This window comes from Pollachius pollachius, assembly GCF_949987615.1.
Source record: "Pollachius pollachius genome assembly, chromosome: 11".
NCBI classification, from domain to species: domain Eukaryota; kingdom Metazoa; phylum Chordata; class Actinopteri; order Gadiformes; family Gadidae; genus Pollachius; species Pollachius pollachius.
In genome coordinates, this window is record NC_136944.1 from 21704954 (window position 1) to 21725871 (window position 20918).

At 47.3% G+C, this 20918-nt stretch overlaps 3 protein-coding genes across 3 annotated transcripts; all 3 read right to left on the reverse strand.

The window, feature by feature from the left end:
- Window positions 1-3414: 3414 nt before the first annotated feature.
- Window positions 3415-6252, reverse strand: ndufa4a (NDUFA4 mitochondrial complex associated a). Its single transcript, XM_079747010.1, has 4 exons — window positions 6123-6252; window positions 5233-5318; window positions 4786-4846; window positions 3415-3762 (listed from the first exon to the last, which is right to left on the reverse strand). The coding sequence occupies exons 1-4, from the start codon at window positions 6162-6164 to the stop codon at window positions 3706-3708; spliced, it is 246 nt and encodes an 81-aa protein (XP_079603136.1). The 5' UTR covers window positions 6165-6252; the 3' UTR covers window positions 3415-3705.
- Window positions 6253-6684: 432 nt separating this feature from the next.
- Window positions 6685-11031, reverse strand: slc35b1 (solute carrier family 35 member B1). Its single transcript, XM_079747005.1, has 9 exons — window positions 10575-11031; window positions 10007-10110; window positions 9699-9829; window positions 9550-9580; window positions 8960-9120; window positions 8522-8648; window positions 8160-8266; window positions 7874-8027; window positions 6685-7453 (listed from the first exon to the last, which is right to left on the reverse strand). Exons 1-9 carry the CDS (start codon window positions 10700-10702, stop codon window positions 7401-7403), a joined length of 996 nt encoding a protein of 331 aa, XP_079603131.1. The 5' UTR covers window positions 10703-11031; the 3' UTR covers window positions 6685-7400.
- A 1682-nt stretch (window positions 11032-12713) lies between these two features.
- Window positions 12714-19809, reverse strand: fam117aa (family with sequence similarity 117 member Aa). Its single transcript, XM_079747002.1, has 8 exons — window positions 19596-19809; window positions 18291-18442; window positions 15058-15153; window positions 14672-14791; window positions 14101-14202; window positions 13744-13966; window positions 13467-13641; window positions 12714-13161 (listed from the first exon to the last, which is right to left on the reverse strand). Exons 1-8 carry the CDS (start codon window positions 19705-19707, stop codon window positions 12942-12944), a joined length of 1200 nt encoding a protein of 399 aa, XP_079603128.1. The 5' UTR covers window positions 19708-19809; the 3' UTR covers window positions 12714-12941.
- Window positions 19810-20918: the final 1109 nt, after the last annotated feature.

The window sequence follows — 20918 nt, forward strand, 5'->3', positions numbered from 1 at the left end:
AGGGTGGGGGGGGTGGACGCGATGCTATCCGGTGCTAGCTTGGTGCTAATGGGCTGCTGGCTGGCGTGCGAGCGCATGGCGTCTCCCCGCGGCGGCGCCCCGGGTCGGTAGACGGTTTGAAGTTTAATGATGCCAGCTGCCGTATCTGCCAGCTTGTGAGCGCTAACGAGCTGGCACGGCTGGCGGCGCGGGCCGCACTCGCCGCACCTGGAAATGTAGCACGCCTTGCAGAGGGGCGGGGTGCTAGGGCGAGAGCATCGTTGGGGGGGGAGGGGGGGGGGGGGGGGGGGGGGGGGGGGGGATTCAGGGGTGGGGAGGGGGGGCTGCCGGAGACCCGGGACGACTTGGAAGGCCCGCGTCTCTTTGAAGAGCGCCCCAATTTCCATATTTCATTACCCGCTTCTGACTGACAAGACCCAGGCAGATGCTCTATTTTCAGCTATTTAAATTTTGACCTGCTTTCCTGCCATGGATACAAGAGGAGGGAGAGAGAAAAAAATGTAATCCAAACATAGTTGCCAAGGACAATTTGAACTGTGGTCTGATGTTATTTTTTTTTATTGCTGTTGTTTTTTTTTTTCATCCATCAAAAGAATATTGAAGACGACAGTTTATTAGCGGTGTCTGCTCTGGTAGGAATCACAACACCAGCGTTGTGTAGCCTCTGTTCCATCCCTTAAATGTTGCCTCAAACGCCTCAAAGTGTCCCCGTATAATTTGCAACAAAAAAAACATTGCCCGCCCTGCATTAGAAGTACTTTATGAACATTTCCGAGCTATTATGAGTTTAATTTGTTAGAAAAGGTGTCCAGAGCTACGAGTGAGGGAAATATGGTGTGACACTGCAGGTTTCGACTTCTGATGCTGCCTATATATGAGGCTATTTTGATTTTAGACCACTACTGGCTCATTTCTGACAAATAGTGCAGCTCTACCCTGATTGGTTTCGAAATATTGCTCTTTTCAGCTCTCTCTCTTTCCAACTCTCTCACAGAACGCGACACTCATTGCAGTCCTCAGTGTTTTGCATTTACCATTTTCGGTTCGGGTCTTCTGAAGTGGTACTCAAACACATATCCATGTAAATATGCAAAGAGACAGCAAAGGACATGCATAACTTCACTCTGACTTACAGACTGACCAGCAGCACAAAATGTTCTTGTGGTCAATACAATGAAGGACATAAGATAACGATTTGGGTCAAATGCTCCAGTGGCAAGGGGGCGTGGCTACGCAACCAGATGTCAGTGGGGTGCACAGGGATCGGGGCCGAGGGAGGATCAGACACAGCTGGAACAGAGGCTCCTGATTAACAGAGGTAAGAGTTTGTAAAGGCCTGTGGGTTTTTCCACGTGTCATTCGTTAATGTAAATAAATGATGTTAGCAAAAATGACAGCACAACCACTTAGAGAAACCCTGTCCCTTGCTACAGTTCAAGACGAAGTTAAGATGTCGGTGTCATTGTTTAAAACACATCAGTAAAACCCATTTCACGCCATGTGTTGTGTTGCCAAACAATCATTTACATTTTACATGCCACCTTTGCTCAGAGAATTAGCTTCAACTCCCCAACATAAACTGAGAGGTACGCCTGTAGCCTCGTAATACGGAATTATATATGCAAGGTTTCCTCATTAAAATATCAAAAAATGAATGGGCTACCTAGTTTATGTATTTGTGTGCGTTGTTTACTTACATTATCCCAAATGTTAATCTTCAGACCCAGATGAATCCGTAGTTGTATTCAAGGTAGGCGTCACGGTGTTTGGTCAACTACTAGAGACCTAAATAAAAAATATGTATTTAGCTGATGATAATTAGGTCTTCATCAAGCAAAAGCGTACGATGTTTGTAATCTTATAGCTCAACGATCGAAACGATCATACATTTATTTTTGTGTGATTGTTTTGACCAAGGATAACAGCATTATTTACTTTATTAACTTTATTTACCATAATTATCCACTGTTGTAGGCCTATCTGCAATCGAGTCATCTTATGGTAATTAGTTAAGTGTGACCACCACCCCTATGATCCCACGCCACGATGCACTCTAACCCCGTCAGTTGTTGTTCTTCCGCCACCCTAGTGGTGGCGGAAGGCCCTTACACTTTTCAAGTCTGAGCAGTGAAGTAATAACTGATAGGACTCAAGATTATATTCATTTCCTAATTTTCTCAAAGTAACAAGCCAGAAATATTTTAAAGAAGTCTACTGACAAAAAAATCGAGGCTACCTTCTACACATCAAGTAATTGAGCTGTAACACCCATAAATGACCTAAGACCTCAAGCCTTTATGATCTTCAAGTAATTTGTCAAAACATTTGAGAGTAGTCAAATCATCTAAGTATAGACATAAAACATAAGCTAAAATATTGAGTAAAAGGCCCTCCACGGATAACTATTTAATGTATTAAAATACCCAATATGACATATGGTATATGGCCTACTAAGAAATGTTAACATTAACAACTATATATGGTGTTGCTAAGTCCATCCTAAAGGCATCTCTGGAATAACAGTTATCCAATCAAAGCTTATCCAGTTTTGGTCTCTGCCTCATGCGTTCCTTTATCAAGAGAAGAGCAGGAAGTTAAACCTGCAAAAATAGAAGCACGAACAAGCAGAAGAAAAAAAAACATATCAAGTTAACTTTAAACTAATCCGTTAAAGCTACACAAGAACCAATAAACTTCTGTGGAGGATTACGTTCTCAGCGTGGGCTTCTATTCAAACATTAAGGTCTCCTTGACATTTTCTGCGGTGCATCGGCTGCTTATCCTCGTCGCCTTTTCCAGGGCTGGAGGAATGAACAGATTGTGACCCGTTGACATTTACAAACTCATCTGGCAGAGTGATGGCATTCTATAAGAGGAAACACGCACGCAAAAGCAAAAAAAAAAAAAAAAAGCCAGTGCTGTTCGTTGCAAGTGCTTATTGCTATATTCCAGTCAATTATAGCTCAACCTTTTCGACTGTGTGCAAACGTGTCTTTCATTAATTTTTCTCGCACGAAAGCTGTGATCACAGGAAACCAACTCGTTCTGTCACTGGCACGCACCAACGTACAACTGGCACTGGCACGGCAACAAGGCCGCACGTATTGTTGCATATGTGTTGATAATGCGGCATTAACGCTACTGGACTTGAACAATCGCCAACAGAGGGCGCCATATTTCACTGGTGTTCCTGTCATGCTGCACCATACCGTTTATATTCAAGAAGTGGTGAGGCCAAAAACTAGTTATTGGACGATGGTCACATGTAATGTCTTAATAAACATAGCAATATATTATTTGAAAAAAACGGATTAAGATCCTAGGGTTTTGCACATGACCCTTGACACTACAGACGGGTTTCCGTTCCCAAATAAATAAATAAGCCCACTACTCACAAAAAACCAAGACAATCTGTTCCCTGTACATTGGAGATAAACCTCCTCTTTTATTAACAACCATGAGAAATTTGAATTGATGACATGGTTCAGAGTCAAAAAGGTATGTGATGAGCAAACCCCAGAAGAACCAAAAAGCACCCAGAGGAACAGAAAGGCTGATGGTGGGCGGGTCCCCCCCCCCAGAGGGAATGAGGGTGAAGATGAGAGGACGAGTACGGGGGGGGGGGGGGGGGGAGGGAGGGTGGTTGTGCAGACGGAACCGATTGGCTCGGCAAAGGACCCGCCCAGCGGAGACCACGGGTGGTATTTAGAAGTCGGGTCCGTGCTTCTTCAGCGTCTTGTAGTCCATGTTCACAGTGTAGAACTGGAGGGGGATGGGAATAAATGATACAAGGTAAATAGACTGCATTTATACAGCGCTTTTCTAACCAGTGGTCCCTCCAAGCGCCTAACATTCACCCATTCATACACCGACGGCGGTGTCAACCACGCAAGGCGACAAGACAGCCCCTCAGGAGAAGTGAGGGTGAGGTGTCTTCGCTCAGGGACACCTCGACACTCAGGAGGAGCCGGGGATCAAACTAGCAACCTTCTGGTTACCAGCCAACCCGCTCTACAACCTGAGCCACATGCTGAATAGAAAGCAGATAGTGTACCGATAAGATAATAAGGAAGGAAATGAACATTGCGGGCTAACTAACAATATGCACAGGTGGCTCTAGGGCAGGCGTTGGGGGAACAGCGTGTGAAACGGTCCCTTGTGAATCTCTTGCTCTCTATAAAATCACACATAGCCAACAAGACACTATGAACATATGAACATTGGACCAGCGCCCGCTGCCAGGGGGTGAAAGCATGGCCAGAGAACATGGGGAGAAGACCAAGTGGTAGGGCCATTTATCCCATTTCGATCTCGATTTTAGCGTCCAACGATCACAAAACAAAAATAATCAAGTTTTTTTATTTATTTTATTTTATGTTTTATAGAAAGGTCAGAACAGCTGGATACATATCTGTATATTATTTTAGCATTATTCTTTTTAATCCATGTCATTCAACAGACCCATAATTAGGATTTTATTATATTTGAATATGGGACGGGATTTGGCTTCAATAAAAAAAAAAAAAAAAAATGTATGGACTACTTTGAAAGTGTGTAATTCAACAATGGTGAAATATCCCCAGCCATGTCTTCTACACTATAGGTGACCCGGTAAAGATTTGAATGTGATTTGAGGAGTCCCACGCGCCAGTGAGATGAATCTCACAGCTCCGCCCCAGCAACATGATTGGTCAAAACATAATCGGAATTGTGCAAAAGTTTCATGACATTCCAGTGCACACCAGGTCACTGGGTGAAGGATAGGGGGGGGTCAGCGGAACTCACCTTCTGCTGATCAGTTGGCGCCATTTTGTTCCATGGCTCAGGGTTGTTCTTGCGATCCCAGCTGCAGAGGGAGATGCAGTCAATACAAGTCACGCCATCGGTGTCAGTGCATCGCTTAGAGACATCAGGCTGTCCTGATGTTAATGTGATCGGCATCCCATGCATAAAGTATGTAGCCATCTTTCCCTGAAATCGGCCTTCTCTGCTTTATGAATCGTGGTGGGGGTTGGATGATTGGCGCAGGAGTGAGGGGTTAGATGATTGGAGTAGGAGTGAGGGGTTGGATGATAGTGTAGGAGTGAGAGGTTGGATGATTGGTATAGGAGTGAGGGGTTTGATGATTGGTGTAGGATTGAGGGGTTGGATGATTGGAGTGGGAGTTTGATGATTTAAGTAGGAGAGAGAGGTTGGATGATTAGTGTAGGAGAGAGAGGTCAGCAGGCCTACCAGACATGGGGGCCCATGCCAAGACGAGCCAGGTACATCATGGACATGGCAGCGCCTCCACCGATGAAGATGAAGAGGGGGATCAGCTGTGGGAAAGGATATAAAGTGCATTAGAACGATTAATAACAGTTATTAACATCAGTCACACGGTGCCAACCATTAACCCTAGCCCCGTAAAGTGCACGAAAACAAAGTCCCTGAAATATCAAGGAAGAAACTTCGACATGCAACGCGGAGTTGGTGATCTCTCGGACATAACATGCAAAACTGTTCAAAGTGATATTTGGTTGTTAAAAGTTTACATTTATACAGCCACCCAAGTACACGTTATGTAATAACGTCCGTAAGAGAATTAAATGGAAGGTTCCCGTAGGTCGACGTCACACGGCACCCTTGTCCTCGCCTCACCTCTCTCGTCCTTGAGTGTCAGATATAACCATGTGCCTTGCGCTTTTAAAATCGAACTTTAAAAATGTAAAAAGTCGACATCGGTTGGTTTCCACGAAATAATACAAACGTGGGTAAAATGTGCGACTTGTGTCCGGGTCGGCACGCAGCCTGTCAGTTAGCGTCCCGGTGGCTAACCAGCGGCTACTGCGGTCAATCCCTGAACACATAGCGTACAGGCCTACAGGTTTCCTCTGCCGTTTAGGAGTTTCTGACACGTCCAATTGAACGATTCGACACTTTAATTCATATACATAATCCGAGAGGCAATTGTAGAAATCCGGAAATGAACGGGTCAAGTGTTGACCTCTAGCTAGCCAGGTAGCCTCGACGCTAGCGTCGGGCGCGGTGCTAAAGCCTCCCTAGCGAGGGTCGTTTGTCAAATAAAGACTTCATATTAGTCTACATACGTTATAGGTATTTTATTTGCAAACTATACTCACCGCCGGATGGCTCCTAAGCTGCTTGCTGACTGTGGCCAACATGTTTGCTGTCCTTGTTAGCTCTCCCAATATGTACAATAACACGATTTGCACCTGTAATGGCTGGTCTATGTACCACTACGGCAGAGGGGCAGGGTCAAAAGGAAAAGCGCGAAACGTAAAAATAATCCATTCGAGTCATTTGCGTCCCTTAGTGGTTCAAAAATCCAACAAGTTTGACACGTTACCAGCACTGAAGGTGCATTGATGTGTACTTGTGCTCTATAGGGGTTCAGACATGCTTGATGGTGGCCCCTATTAATAATTCCGTTATATGCAAATATTTTCATAATTTAGTTGTTAAAACCTTCTATCAGAATTGTAAGAACGAGAATCCTCAAACAATTTATATAATGGAATTACATAGCATTACGCCTATACAATCGGCTCCAACGCCCTTAAAATAGGCCGACTATTTTGAGTCTCATAGTAGCTGTCAAATCTCGACATGAAAGCAGGCGTCACTGTTTGACATGAATAAATACAGTACAATCCAATGAAGAAAACCATTGCAATGGCTGGATTAAAATAAGAAAATTTCCCTTTTATGATTGTTTTCTTTTTTTTCACATATGAAATGTCAAACTAATTCAACATCAACAATGCACATGACACAAAAGGCTACATTCAATGATGGGCTTTATAAATTGCAATCTACTTTCAACTTCAAATATGTAATATAGATCTTCAGGGACTTTTTATTGGTGACAACTCCTTCAATGTTTTTCAGAAGCTCTTTCTGTCAATGTGAATGTTAAAAAAAAAGAATAAATGTAAACCAGGTATGGTCTAAATCATAAATTCACCAGGCAAACGTGTTGGCTGATGTTTCCTTTGCCTTGTTTTAAACAGCAGCCGTCCATCCTGAAGGAAAGACTGGGAGGCAACATCAACAAGGACCCCATTTTCTGTTCCACCTTGGTTCTTCCACACTAAGTGTTCTGCTCTCTATGATTCCATGAGATTGTGAGAATTGTAGACAGCACCGGGCTTATCCTCGTACAAGTTTCTTTTCACATATTGCAAGTACAGACACAGCATAGGGCGGAGTTGAAATATATATTTCTTCATTACAATTAGGTTGCACATAAAACCTGTCAAGAGCAGGTTAGAGGAACAGAGAGGAAATAGAGGATTCCTAACAGAAAAATAATTAACAATTTGGTGCTGGAAGTGTGATTCTGGCTACTAAGGTCCATTTGTCCTGAAATGTTGCCTTCCAAGTTCTGCAGATGCTCTTCAGTGCGTTGGCTTTCTCGGGGTCTTGCCAAACTTTGAATCCAAGCCAAGACCTTGAAAGTGAAGCAAGATGTGGTTAGGAGGTTATAAACGAGACCACGCACGCAAGTGCTTGGTATTTGTTCCTATGGACATTACTGTACCAACAGCGATATATTGTGTTTCTTTCTTCTGACAATTTGAACAATTGTAAGTCTCTTTGGATAGAAGCTTCTGCTAAATGACCTGAATGTAAATCTAAATGCACGGCACAATCGGAATTCTGGATTGAGCTATGTACATGTAAAATAAAAAAGGTATATATATATATATATGAATGGTTTTAAAAGAAATCGTTCACCATCTACAAATAAAATGAAATCAAAATAGGCAAGTAACATGCTCTGGATGAATCCCCAAAGTTCAGTTAAACCAAACGGTGTGAGCCTCCCAGCACGGCGGTCATGTCGCCTGCACGCCGCGAGTCTCCTCACCGAGGAACACCAGCAGCGTGCCCACCCACTGCATGGACGTGATGACGTTTCCGAACAGCAGGACTGAGCCCAGGATGGTGAAGAACTTGCGGGTGGTGGTGATGATGGAGCAGGTGAGCGGTCCGAAGCTCACCACCGTCATGAAGATGAAGGTCTGTTGTGGGGACAAGGACACACAGATGAAGAAATTAGGTGGAGGAAGCAAGACTATTATCTCAGGAAGTCAGCGTCTTGATCACAGACCGTTGTTTACCGATTATACATTAGCATGTACGGATAGATGTACCTGGCCCAACGCGCTGGTCAATCCAAACAGGAGAATGTTGTAGAAGATGCTGGAGTGGCGTTCAGTGAAACTCAGGAACTCCCAAATCTCACCGGTCCACAGCACCACTGCAAGTAGTAGAGCGAGTACCACATCATTAGCTTCAATCATTAGTGGCAAATTGAAACCTCTCAATAAGGGAGGTTTCTGTTTGAACCGTCTCAATAAGAACCGTCACTACACCCGTCCCCCCTCATCACAAAGGCTGCTGATTTCCACAGAGAAAATCGAATTGGTGCAGGTATAGGGCACAGCGGTGATATAACCAAACAACAGCGAAGAAAACCCTTGTTGGATACTAAACACAGCAGGAGGAAACCCACCTAGCCCCAGCACCAATGTGGACCACAGGTTGATGTTGAGCATCATATGGTAGGCGCTGGTCTGGAAGCGAGTCCTCATGTGATCCTGAAACACGCCGGTCAGCCCGTCCATGGTCAGGGAGAGTAGCTTCAGCAGAAACAAAAAGCAACAGCAGACAGTTACTAGAGCGTTACGGCTGCACATTTAACGATGCGCCGATAAGTGCCGATGGTGCGGAAGGAAACGAACACGGCTCGCTAACCAACAACGTGCAAAGGTAGCGCTAGGGCAGGCGGTGGGGGAACAGCATGTGAAACGGTCCCTTGTGAATCTCTTGCTCTCTATAAGATCACGCATAGCCAAGGCACTGTGCATCCTACCTCTCCACATGAGCAGGCGGTAAGATAAAACGGATGACAACGGAAATGTAGGTCAATAAAGTCTGGGGTCACACCCACCAGCAGGATCTCGCCGAACCCAAAGAGGTGTTCATCTGTGGAGGCGCCCCCTTTGTTGGGCTTGTAGAGGAACAGCGCCACGCCGCTCACAATCAGAAGCACACACAGGTACTTGGCCATGGGATACCTCTTCCTGAGTATCGTCACGCCCAGGATCATCACTGATGGGAGACACGTTCGGAAATGACAGATTTGAAGTGAAAGGGGAATTATTATCGACGTCTCTACTAGGCAGATTTCCCCATGGCTTCTAAGTCAGGGAACCTTGAGGGAGGTGTGTGTGTGTGTGTGTGTGTGTGTGTGTGTGTGTGTGTGTGTGTGTGTGTGTGTGTGTGTGTGTGTGTGTGTGTCCAGGTAGATAACCAATCTGAGAAGAAACGTCCTGATACTAAGGAAGGAAAGGGCACGGTGATGTAATCCAGCACACGTTGGCACATGCACCGGTGCCATGTGAAATAACCAGGTCACAAATTTCAAGTTATGAAACCAAGCTATTGCTTTATGACTCAGAATTTAAATTATAAAGACTGAGAGTGAGACAGAGAGAGGGCAAGAGAGAGCGAGAGCGAAAGCCTGAGTGAGAGACTTACCGGGTATAGGCTTGCAGGACTTCCCCAACACCTGTTTGAAATCAGATATTGTATTAGATAAGACTACAATACGGAGTCAATGCATAAGGCCGAGTCCTGGCCAGCTACATTGGATCCCCGCGCCGTGTCTATTTGAAGGACATACGCACCTGTGTAGGGTAGTTGACGTACTGCAGAGCGGAGTTACTGGAAACCATGGCTCCCAGATAAGAGAGCGAGCACAGGCCATAGAGCCAGCTCTTAGTGTGGTCTGCCCGGGAGCCCTCGAAAAACTGGATCACTGACGAAGAGAAGACATAAAAAAAAATACAAATAAAACAAGAACCAATGAAATGATCCATATACATTTAATTGTATAGTGTGTATAGTATTAAGAGTTGTAGTAGTCACATTAAAGCACACCTTAGTGGTGGGGAAGCCTTTTGAGACTTTTAAGTATACATTTAAGTATACTTACAGATCCGGGCAAAAATAGCGTTGATGATGCACTGAATGAAGACCAGTGTCTGTGCAAATCGAAAGCTCTCCTTCTTCTCCCCGTGTCCATATTCCCCTCGAGTGCTGCATCAAAAGAATAACTCAATGCCGTTAACAATCGGTCGGTTGGACACAGGTAGCTGTTGGGTAGCAGCGTTTGAGGTATGCATTAAAGAAAAGGACGAACACACAGTTGTGTAATAATTTAAAATACATAAAAGAAATTTTAAATTACATAAAAGAGACGGTTGCTGGGGTAGGACTGTAAAGCAGTGTTGTAACCCGAAACGGCCGCGGTCCATCTAGGGACTGAGGCATGAGCATGCCATCTGAGTCCTGACATTTAGACATTTGGAAACCTTTCACGATTGCACATTATTCCAATATAGACTCCTTACATGCAGAATGTATTCAAGAAATCGTGCATTGTAAATCCAGTCAGTGCGTCCAACCATACAACCCGGTGCAGTATCAGTTTTATTAATACTACATAATGATACTGGTACTGAAATGTACCAACATATGGCAGGGAGCTTATCAATACTCACATAGTCTCTTGTAGTATACCATAATAGAAATAACAGACGAAGACCCCGAGGAAGCACACGATGAACCGTAAGCGCTCATTCTGCAGCACTGCCGAGGCACCGGACTTGTCTCCCTTCCCTGCAGCCATGCTGTCACTCAGTCCGGGTATAGACACCGATACCGTCCCGCTGCCTGCGCCCCTCGGCACCGCGTCCCGCTCCACTATAGCCGATGTCACGAACACGGATATCTCCCGGTTTACCACCGACACACAATGACAATCCGGTAGGAGTCAGCACCTCAGACAGCCACTCACTCCCGTTTTCATCAATCCCGATCACTACACCCCAAATCGTACCACAGGGTTTATTGCGTTGCATATAAACTATTAATGCATTATGAATCAAATGCCATTTTTTCGGATCAACATTTGGATTAGAGTTCCGTCCAAAGCAGCTCTACGTCATCGGTGTGAACCCGACATCACGTGGGGTCGGTTGTGTTTTTATTGAAGGAAATGCGAAGAAAGGGCGTCAAAGCGGGAATGGGGAAGGACCCCGAGGCGGCGAGGAGCCCGCACTGAGGGCCTGGCCCGAGTGACAGTTAAAACCGGAGACTGGGTCTATATTTTATTATATACACAATAGTTACACTTACACATCCCTTGTTCTCTAGACAACTTGGATGGAAAGGTGTTGGGAATTGGGATTAAATAATGTTGTGCTTTGGTTATATGAAACGGCAGTGTAAAGGCTACTATACGCTCGTTTGAGGCCCCCACGTTAGAACGTTGCGTGGGCTTAAAATGTGGAGAAATGTCACTGGTCCAAATACGACAAAAGATAACCGTTTCCGGCCAATCAGAGAGCCCGGAGTGTAAGGGAGGGCGTAGCATCACAAACAAATACAAAAAACACGTGTCAAGTAAAGGATGACAACAATGAGAAGCAGCAGTATCGATTGGCCATCACACTGTTCTGACAAATTTTAGAATCAATAACTCATTTTTGGTTTTATTTGAAGAATAATGTAACAATGAAAACAAATTCATATTAATATGAATAACCATCCTTCCTTCAGAAAAAACAAAGATTAACAAATGACACACATTTTCATTGTACATCTGCTCGAATATTGGCATTGTTTGAAAACGTGTTCAAAGAAAGTGTTGCATAGGATTAAACTGAAGACAACAGTCATTATCGATATGATCAACGGTACTCACATAGCACTTAAATGCGGAATTCGAACAAGACTACCAGCAAACATGTGGAACTAATGCACCTGTGATAGAAAAACCGATGCTAGGTGGCACTGACGATTTAAGTGGCTAATCCAAACACAATATCATTGCATTCCTATAAGCTAGTTAATATGGATCGGCAAATACAATCTTGCGCAGGCCACTGTAAAGAAGCCATAGCCGGTTTGCCTTGAAATGTACAACTCTGCCAAGAGACAACTAGAAACAATGAAAGGGTGAACACAGAACAGAACCCAGTAACTAAAGAGCCTCCTTGTTATCCGAGTACAAAATAGGCCCAACCAGCTTCCTTAGCTTCAGAGAAATCGTTTAAAAAAAACAAAGAAACAAGAGAAACAAACTGGACGTCAATAAAAACAGCTTCTCTGAAAGTACAATAAATGCATCAAGTAATTATACCCGTCACTCAACGGTGAGGGCATCGAAACATACTTTATCAATTGTGTCTGAACATACCATGTGAAGATAGTTATTGTATGTTCTTTAAGTGCTTTAGGTATTGTGTTTAATCTTACCTAATATGCAGCAAAAACAATATTAAAAAGAGGCATTATCAGAATGCCGTCTCATTTTTTTTTACATCTAGCGAAATTATATTGCAATACTCTTGTTTTATTTTCTTCTGTTACAAAGAAACCCCCTTGTAAGAAATGCAGTAATATGAAACAAGCACTCTTCTTCATCTCCTCCTGGACAGAAGGACTTCACCCACGAGTCTCATGATCATTAGTTTGGGGGGGGGGGGGGGGAATACTGGGATCACACCAGTAACGATCCAACGAAAGGCGTCTCAAAGAACCAAGCAGCCAGATAAAAAAAACAACAAAAAACACAACTGAGGTAATAATGTCCTTGGACACTTAACACTAGATCTACGAACTAAGTGGATCTGACGCACAACTTTAGAAAATGATTTTTTTGTCGCAGGTCGTCGTGCGCACGGCGGTCGGAGCGGCCGCGGCGCGACGACGACTGATGGACACACGCGGGGTGTGTTGAAATAAAAAGAATCAAAAAGAAGCATTCGGGGTCTTCGCTTCCTCCTCGTCCCCCCCCCACCGGCCGGGGCGACCGTGTACGGGGCCAGGCCGCGAGAGGCGGCGGGCGGTCTCCGGTAGAAGCCCTACTGCAGACCCAGCTGCGTGGTGGTGGGCGAGGCGACCGGACCGGGGCAGCCGGAGACGGGGGACACCGTCAGGCCCCGGAAGAGGAGATCCATGGAGGGCAGCAGGGGCTTGAGGAGGCTGACGGGGCAGAAGGCAGAGCCACCGTGGGGGGTGAAGTTGACCTTGTTGGGGTCGGGGCAGCTGGCTTGTGCGACGGGCTCCCCCGCTGACGCAGACCTGGTGACGGAGGGATGGAGAGAGAGTGGGGGGAGAGAGAAGGGAAGGAGCGGGGGAGAGGGCGGAAGAGGGAGTGACCAGGGTCATTTCAGGATGCCAACACCCACCGATCAAGGATAATCCTTTTTTATACGCAATTTCAAGTATATGCAATAATGCTCACTTTCTATTGACTTTTACTGTTTGTCCATTCTGTTGTTTGTCAATTGTACGGTCTGACTGACTTTGTGACCTCCTTGATACCTGATTTCCCCAAAGGGGTCGAATGAGGTATCTCTCTATCGAATCCCGGTCTTGTGACTCACGTGGCCTCGTCGCAGGCGCGGACCCGCTCGCATCCCTCGGGGGGCTGCCTCTGGAAGGAGTAGGTCTTGTAGACGTGGGGCGACGAGGAGGGCTTCAGCAGGGTCAGGTCCAGGTCGAACGGGGGCGGCGGCGAGGTGGACACGGAGGGCCGGGGATTCTCGCCTTCTGCGGGATCTACAAAAAGAAAGGGCACGGGCTCCGGTGGGTCAGGTAAAGCCGCACGACGCAGAAGAACAAACGCGCCCGTCAGAGCGGGGGAGGAGGCGGCTCTCTGACCTGGCCGGGCCCGGGCGCCGGGTGAGTGGGCCGGGGACAGGAGGGAGGGGTCGATGGGACAGGGGGAGTGCTGGGGGGAGAGCAGTGAGGGGTCCAGGGCACAGGGGGAGGGGGACGGGGACAGCGAGGGGTCCATAGGGGTGGGGGAGGGCTCGCTCTGGGACCCGCTGCTGCACCGAAGGGCGGGGACGGGCGCCCGGTGCCCGTCCGGGATGTCCAGGATCTGGGGAGGAACGGGGGAGAGAGGGGTGAGGAGCGGAGCAGGAGGTCACATGACACCACGTGTGAAAGGAGGACGGAGGACGGAGGGGGGGGTCAGGTTCAGGGTCCGGAAACGGACGGACGTCGGTTCTTTACCTGCTCGTCCGACTTCTCAGACACAAACACCTCCTCCAGCTCCAGGTTCAGTCCCTCCACGCTGCGACGCATCCTGGAGGCCAGCCTGTTGAGCGGGATGGTCTGGGGAGAACACGGCAACCCATATCAAAGGGAGGAGTGGTGACGCCATTACCATTAATGGAGAAGTAGTGACACACTCCTATTAAAGGGGAAGTAGTCGGACGGAATAAAAAAACATTGGGGCCCGGATTAAGTTGGCAAATACACAGACTATTTCCGTGTAGCAAAGTGAATTTCTATAATCAAGGGACACACCCGTGTGTAAGGGTTTCATTTGTGAATAGTATGACAATAACAATGATCACACTATATTGTTTAAGATATATATATATATATATATATACACAGAGTGTGCGCTCGATTTAAATGGCATGTCCATTCTCTCTGTACAGTGGTTGTGGTGGTAAGAGTACAACTAAATACAATCCAGTGTGTTTCTCCATGTCAAGCCTTGCGGTCTACATCACAGTATATGCTATATTTAAATCTCCCCACGGATATAGGGTGGTGAGGGTGGGGGGTGGGTTACCTGTGTGATGCCCGCTGCCTGGCCGGCGAGGGGGGGGTGGTTGTGCTGGTGGTGCTGGCAGCCCACGCTGGGCGCAACATGACGGGAGCGCTTCTGCAGCTGATGCCTCAGTTTGGCCACCTGGGGGCAGAGTAGAGGGGAGAGGAGAGTGAGAGCTGGGCCTCACCGGAGCTAACATTTTCAAAATGGAGGACCAAATGAAACGGGGAAAAAAAATGAGAAATTACCGAAAGGATCATAGAGTAGCAAAGACGGTAACAAAAGACCGGCAGAAAGAACATGATAGGAGAGGTTTTGGCACTAGGCGTACCGCTGGGCACAGTAAAAGGGTTGAGCAAATTAGTAGCACTTGTGTGTCGGTAGAGAAATACTTTAGAGTCGCTTGCCTCTCTCAGGTGCTCCGCGCTGCCCCAGGACGCAGACCGCTTGTGCCCGCCCAGGGGCCTCTTCGCTGGGGCGTCTTCGGACCAGGCACTGGGGGTCTGGGAGGGAGGGAGACACAAGGTCAGCACACCGGGGAGGCGACATCTTCCAATCCCACGTCAAAAGCAGAATGGCCCCATTCGAGGGTACAAATCATTCATTATGTGTAGCTCGTTGATCCTCAACACCAACCGTGTGGCCCACCAACCATTTGGACCCTTTCAGCACGGATCAAAAGTTTATGCACTTAAATATTTCCATTTGAATTGAAAACCACGAGACAATGAGAAAATCAAAAACTAGAACAAATGCAAACATGTTAGACGTAGAGCGTTGGATCGGGGGGGGGGGGGGGGGGGCGTGAAGGCAACTTGACTCTCTGGAGTGAAGCTACTTTGAATATATGCCTGAAAACCGTTCATACAGCTGCTGTCAACACCTGTCCCAACAGCTGGGCAAAGAACAGCAACAAGAGACTTCCCTTTATCTAAAACACACACACACACACACACACACACACACACACACACACACACACACACACACACAACACACACAAACACAGAAACACACACACAAACCCCGTTTCAAGGTGAATTAAAGTTGTTATTCAAATGTGACCGCGGAAGGCCACACACACCGCCGGGGGAACGCTCATACCGACTTCCTGGCATGGCCTCTGGATCTCCACTCCTTGGGGGGGGCCAGGCTGGCCAAGACCGGCTTGGGAACACCCTCTCCGGGAACAGAACCAGAACCGACCGGATCCATCGCAGACGACGCCAGACGGGGTCACGTCTGGACCACATGCTCCCCGACCAAAACCATAACCGTGTGTTCCGGTATTCCCCTGTCGCTCCCGATCGCCGCTTGCCCCTCCGCAAACACGCACACACTCTTTGACAAAGACTAGGCCTCTTCCTGCAGCGACTGAGGAGCCATGAGTGGCTCGCCGTACACCGGGCGGTTGTCGTCCTCTCCCAACCCCACCATCGGCACCTTGCTTGGGCCTCGCTGGCGCGCCCGATATAGCCTCCGCTTCCAACGCCAAACATGTGCTCACCGCTCGGGCATTTCTGCCTCCACCAGTCAGCGTGGGAGGACAGTGCTGGGTGGGGGGGGGGGGGGGGGGAGGGGTGCTGGCACACGATACTACGGCCATCTTGTTCCTGGCTAAATGAGTATGAGAGGAGGGGCGTGGGGGCGAGGGGTGCCGGGCGGGTGTTGAGTTACAGCCTCCGCTAGCGTAAACACGGGCCCGCGCGACACGTTACATCACGGGAGCGCTTGGTGGGGGGAGGCGTCACCGGCTGACGTTCCGAACACAGGCCCCATCCGTCCCAAAACTTCTGTGTGTGCTCGACACCGTAAAGCGGCCTTGAGTGGGAGAAAGGCGCTATATGAAAGAAACGGATCATTATTCAACACCTAACGGGGCGATCCGCGGTGTACAAGTTACCACCACATCTCCCCTGATCATCTCCGAGCCGCACGCTGTGCACGTCACAGCCTTAAGATAAGAGTGTCCATTTCACTGATAACCCGTAAGAAAGGTGGTGATAGGAATTACCGGTAATATTGCTATGTTTATCAGAAGGATCCACTATCAAACTATGGTAACTAGACTGTTACTGCCACTGAAGTAAATACAGCGATGTGATGTGAATGACGGCCGTCCTGGAGGTGACTCGGGGGGGGGTTTGCTTAAGAGGCCGTGGTGCAGTGAAGCTGTGGTCATTGGAAGAAAGAAAAGAGGAACTGGCCTGCGATGGGATGAGGGTTAAAGGTGCTGGGAAGCGTGGTGATGGTCTCGGTGTGTGTGTGTGTGTGTGTGTGTGTGTGTGTGTGTGTGTGTGTGTGTGTGTGTGTGTGTGTGTGTGTGTGTGTGTGTGTGTGTGTGTGTGTGTGTGTGTGTGTCTCTAAGAGGGGAAGCCGCTGCGTGGGGAAGGGGGGGGGGGGGGGGGGGGGGGGGGGAGGGGATGCCAGTATAATGAGGTCAGAAGGGGTCCGTTTTTGACAATGGAGGCGGAGGTCTGTGTGGCCGAGGAGGCTGGCGATGTTCGCTGGGGGGCCTGGGTGCACCAGCTCTGGGTAGACGCACTGGAGGGAGGGGGGCTGGGGGGGGGGGGGTTGTGTTGGTGGTGGTTGGAGCAGCACAGAGCCAAGAGAACAAAAACAAGCGTTTCCAGTCGGCTGCTTCCCACTGGGGAGCGTTGGGCCTCGAGCCACCAGACACCTGCGGAGCTGAGCAGCTCTTCACATTACCATCTGCAGCCCAGAGACACACACTGGCACCCGGCCTGGCCAGCGCCGCCGTGGTGGGGCAGGAACAACCAGCAGCCACTGGTCCACACAGTGCACTGCTTATGGAGAGCTACTGCCATGATAAGCACCATTCAATCCTCAAACCAGGAAAACTACACTGTAGGAGTAGTGAATGAGTAACGTGAGTGAGATACTGAAGAATGAGTTGAAAATATTAAAAAGGTCGAGGGTATAGAATTTGGCAGAAGGGATTTGGCCAAGTTTAAATTAATGTTCATAAATGTGTTATAATAATGTTATACAAGATTTGATATGCGTCACATACATACTGTGCGTACATAACAATTCCAAGTGTTGTGTACACCCAAGGCTGTTTTTTAAAATCACACACACACCTAATTCAATCCAATTAGAATGAGAATCTAGAATTAGCTTTATATCCACAGAGCTCGCTATGTTTCTACAGTAGCCCAGAACAGACAAACATCTCTAGAGAGGACACGTTCTTAATCAAAAATCCCTGTTTTACTTGTAAGCTATGACCTATAAAGTTGTTCAGATTAAATACCGCAACCCAATTCATATCTATCAAGGAACCTCATCTCTTGACATATGGCTTCTCGTTGAAGTTGTGGTGGGAGATGACGAGATAAAGGCTACTCCATAAAAGAGACACTTGAACGTGTATGAACCGTGCCTGTCTTGTCAAAGTCTTGTCTTGTTGCCACTCCACATGACTGCTCTTCATCACAAAATGTTATAACCCCACGATATCATGTATGACAGCATAACGCCCGTCTCCTGCCTCTCTGGCCCTCTGAGTAGAGGAGGGACCTCCCTACCGGTGTGGCCTTGTAGGGCACTGAGGAGCTAAGTCCTTCCTACCTGCGTGGCCTCCTCATGGGCACTGAGAGGCAGCAGTCCGTCCTACCTGTGTGGCCTTGTCATGGGCGCAGGTGATGGTGGGGCTCTCGGCGTCCTTGGGCCACTGGCCCTGCAGGTAGGGGCCCACGATGGCGTCCAGAGACACTGTGCGGCGGATGGAGGGTCTTGGAGGGTGGGACACAATCAATAGGCTGTCGGCTGGTGGAGACAGACACAGAACACATCCGGGTCAAGGGGGTTGGTTCCTGTTGAGTTACTGCATTTCGTGTTGGATGGCCGTTTGACCCTCATAGGCTACTGTTTGGAAAAATTGTCAACCCATTCAGTTTTTGTCTCCCCTGCCCCCCCCCCACCCAGAATTAAAAGGCCTCACAAAATGGCTTCCAGAATACTGTTTAAAACCCCCATGGTCTGAGAGCCTGCTGGTTAGCTCTGTGTGTCTGTGTGTGTATATTGCAAGACATTGTCATCTTTAGCCAAAAAAGGGCCCATGCTGTCTAGCCAACAGTGAAACATTCTGCATGCCAACACATCTGCTTGTACAAGCGTACACTTGCATATACAAGCACATGTTCCCACACATATGCATGCGCACACAATGCAATTCACGATACAACACTGCAAAGACAATGAGCCTTTTAAACAGAGCGTCGGGATGGGATGGCACATGCAACACAGATACAAGGTCAGAGTGCAAAGGGGTGATTGGGTGTCCAACAGCACCTCATGGTTCCGCCCAGCTCTGGCCACTATGCTACGGTTCTAGGGTTAACAGGCTGGCTTTGTGGGCAGAGTAGATTCTTGGCATGTTTCACACTCAACCCCCGTGTTTTCAAAGCCCATCAAAACCACAGCAGAAGTATTTTTCCTGTATTCCTTATTGATAAAATATGCAACTTTATCCTAGAACTATTGCAAGAGGAAAATACTCATCAAAAGGGTATGTGTGCCACCAAAAGTGAGGATATGCCAAGAACTGCAGTGTCGAAGTGATAGTAAACCATTTTAGGAAAATATCCAGTTGAAAAGGTAATCATGATGGATCCATGTGGGCATGCGCATGAGTAGGAATGGGGGAAGGGGTTATTGCTGGTGTATTGAGTATGTGGTACCAAATGGCACATGTCTCTCACCATTTAATGATCTGCCATTTAAAAAAAGTAATGACGTTTGATGCAGTTTATCATGATGGTGAATGAATGAATTAATTATAAACCAATCAGCTTTTCAAAATGAAACGAGCACACTTTCTGCAAGTGTAACGCTCGACACACACACACACACACACGCACACACGCACACACACACACCAAATGGTATGCACGTTGGGATGATATGAATGCATATTTACCCGTCTTGGTGTCTTTAGAGAGGTGTGCTCTCTTGTGAAGCTGGAATGGTACTGTGGCTCTCAGGGGTAAGCTAGGGTTGCCTGGCCAAGGCGCTCCGCTTCTGCACGACATCCTACCGCTGCTGCACAACGTGTCTCCCCGGACCACAAGCTTCACCAAGCGATCAAAGTGTCTCTAAGTGTGTAAAAACGAGCCCTGGGCCCTTATGGAGAAGATGGCGTACACCCACAGGCTTTTGGGCTGACAAAACTATTCCCAAAAACAGGATGGTCTCTCGAGTTGGCCAGCCAGACTTCTCGTTTGTGTCATGTTTCTTAAGATCCTAACTTCAGATCCGACAGCCAAGTGTCCCGAAGCTAGAAGGTTTCAAATGGTATCGCATCCTTACGACTAAAAGAGTGAGATCACACCTATTTAAACTAACTTTTCATGAGTGCTCCGGCAGTGCGCCTGTCTGAAACATGACAACACAACAGCACAACCTGTGCAGCTCTCTCGTGTACTATATCATTCTCAAGGCGACACCAAGGACATGATCTCCCTGTGATTGGCTGATGCAAAATACTACTGCGTGTTTATTGGTCGGGAGGTCTGTCTGTCTGTGGGGAATAAGCCCCCAAATGTAAGTTCCACCCCTATTTAGCTGAGATTATTTCCCCAAAATTTTGGGGGCATGTCCCTTTTCCTGGCGTTTAACCCCCCCCCCCCCCCCAGCTCTCTACAAAGAGTTTCAAGATCTCGCAAAATAGGGAGTTCTGCTCTCTCTCATGGAGACTATTGGAGGAAAATATCAGTGAATAGGTGATAAAGTTTTATTACACACGATTTCTTTCACATGGCAATCATCCAATAGCTGTAGTAAGGAGAGATGGTAAACAACTGACAACTTGGCCTGCACTCCGACATTGAAGAAGGGCAGACCCCTCATAACTCCAGCTAGATCTCGGTGTATAATCCAATGTGGCTACCAATGTGGACGTGTAGGGATAGTATTAGCAGATATCAGGATTATAAACACGGTAGGTTTAAATTTAGTACATATAATGTTAGGCTCCACTATTAAATAAACTGATGTAGAGAAGAATTGTTCTAATCTATTCCAAGGAATATCGCACAAATTCTTGTTAACATGCCTACTGAACTATGGTGAATTAGTACTATTCAAAAGGCAGATTTGTTTTTTTCCCAATCACCCGTTTCCATTCAGACCTTACGCTACTCCAACCACCGCTTAAAGTCAGAAATCCTCAGATAGACAGAACAGAGAAAGGCATTTTATTGCAAAATAAACAAAGTTCATCAAAACAATAATCCAGAGGCGA

Excerpts from the sequence above, each read along its gene's own strand:
- ndufa4a (XM_079747010.1), bottom strand. The coding sequence starts at position 6,164 with ATGTTGGCCACAGTCAGCAAGCAGCTTAGGAGCCATCCGGCG. Across the intron at positions 5,319-6,122 it reads AGCTTAGGAGCCATCCGGCG|CTGATCCCCCTCTTCATCTT; the intron begins GTGAGTATAGTT and ends CCTTTCCCACAG. Across the intron at positions 4,847-5,232 it reads GGCATGGGCCCCCATGTCTG|CTGGGATCGCAAGAACAACC; the intron begins GTAGGCCTGCTG and ends CTCCCTCTGCAG.
- slc35b1 (XM_079747005.1), bottom strand. The coding sequence starts at position 10,702 with ATGGCTGCAGGGAAGGGAGACAAGTCCGGTGCCTCGGCAGTGCTGCAG. Across the intron at positions 9,581-9,698 it reads ACGTCAACTACCCTACACAG|GTGTTGGGGAAGTCCTGCAA; the intron begins GTGCGTATGTCC and ends GATTTCAAACAG. Across the intron at positions 8,267-8,521 it reads CACATTGGTGCTGGGGCTAG|TGGTGCTGTGGACCGGTGAG; the intron begins GTGGGTTTCCTC and ends TACTACTTGCAG.
- fam117aa (XM_079747002.1), bottom strand. The coding sequence starts at position 19,707 with ATGTCGTGCAGAAGCGGAGCGCCTTGGCCAGGCAACCCTAGCTTACCC. Across the intron at positions 15,154-18,290 it reads CCCATGACAAGGCCACACAG|ACCCCCAGTGCCTGGTCCGA; the intron begins GTAGGACGGACT and ends CCTCCCTCCCAG. Across the intron at positions 13,642-13,743 it reads CGGCGCCCGGGCCCGGCCAG|ATCCCGCAGAAGGCGAGAAT; the intron begins GTCAGAGAGCCG and ends TTCTTTTTGTAG.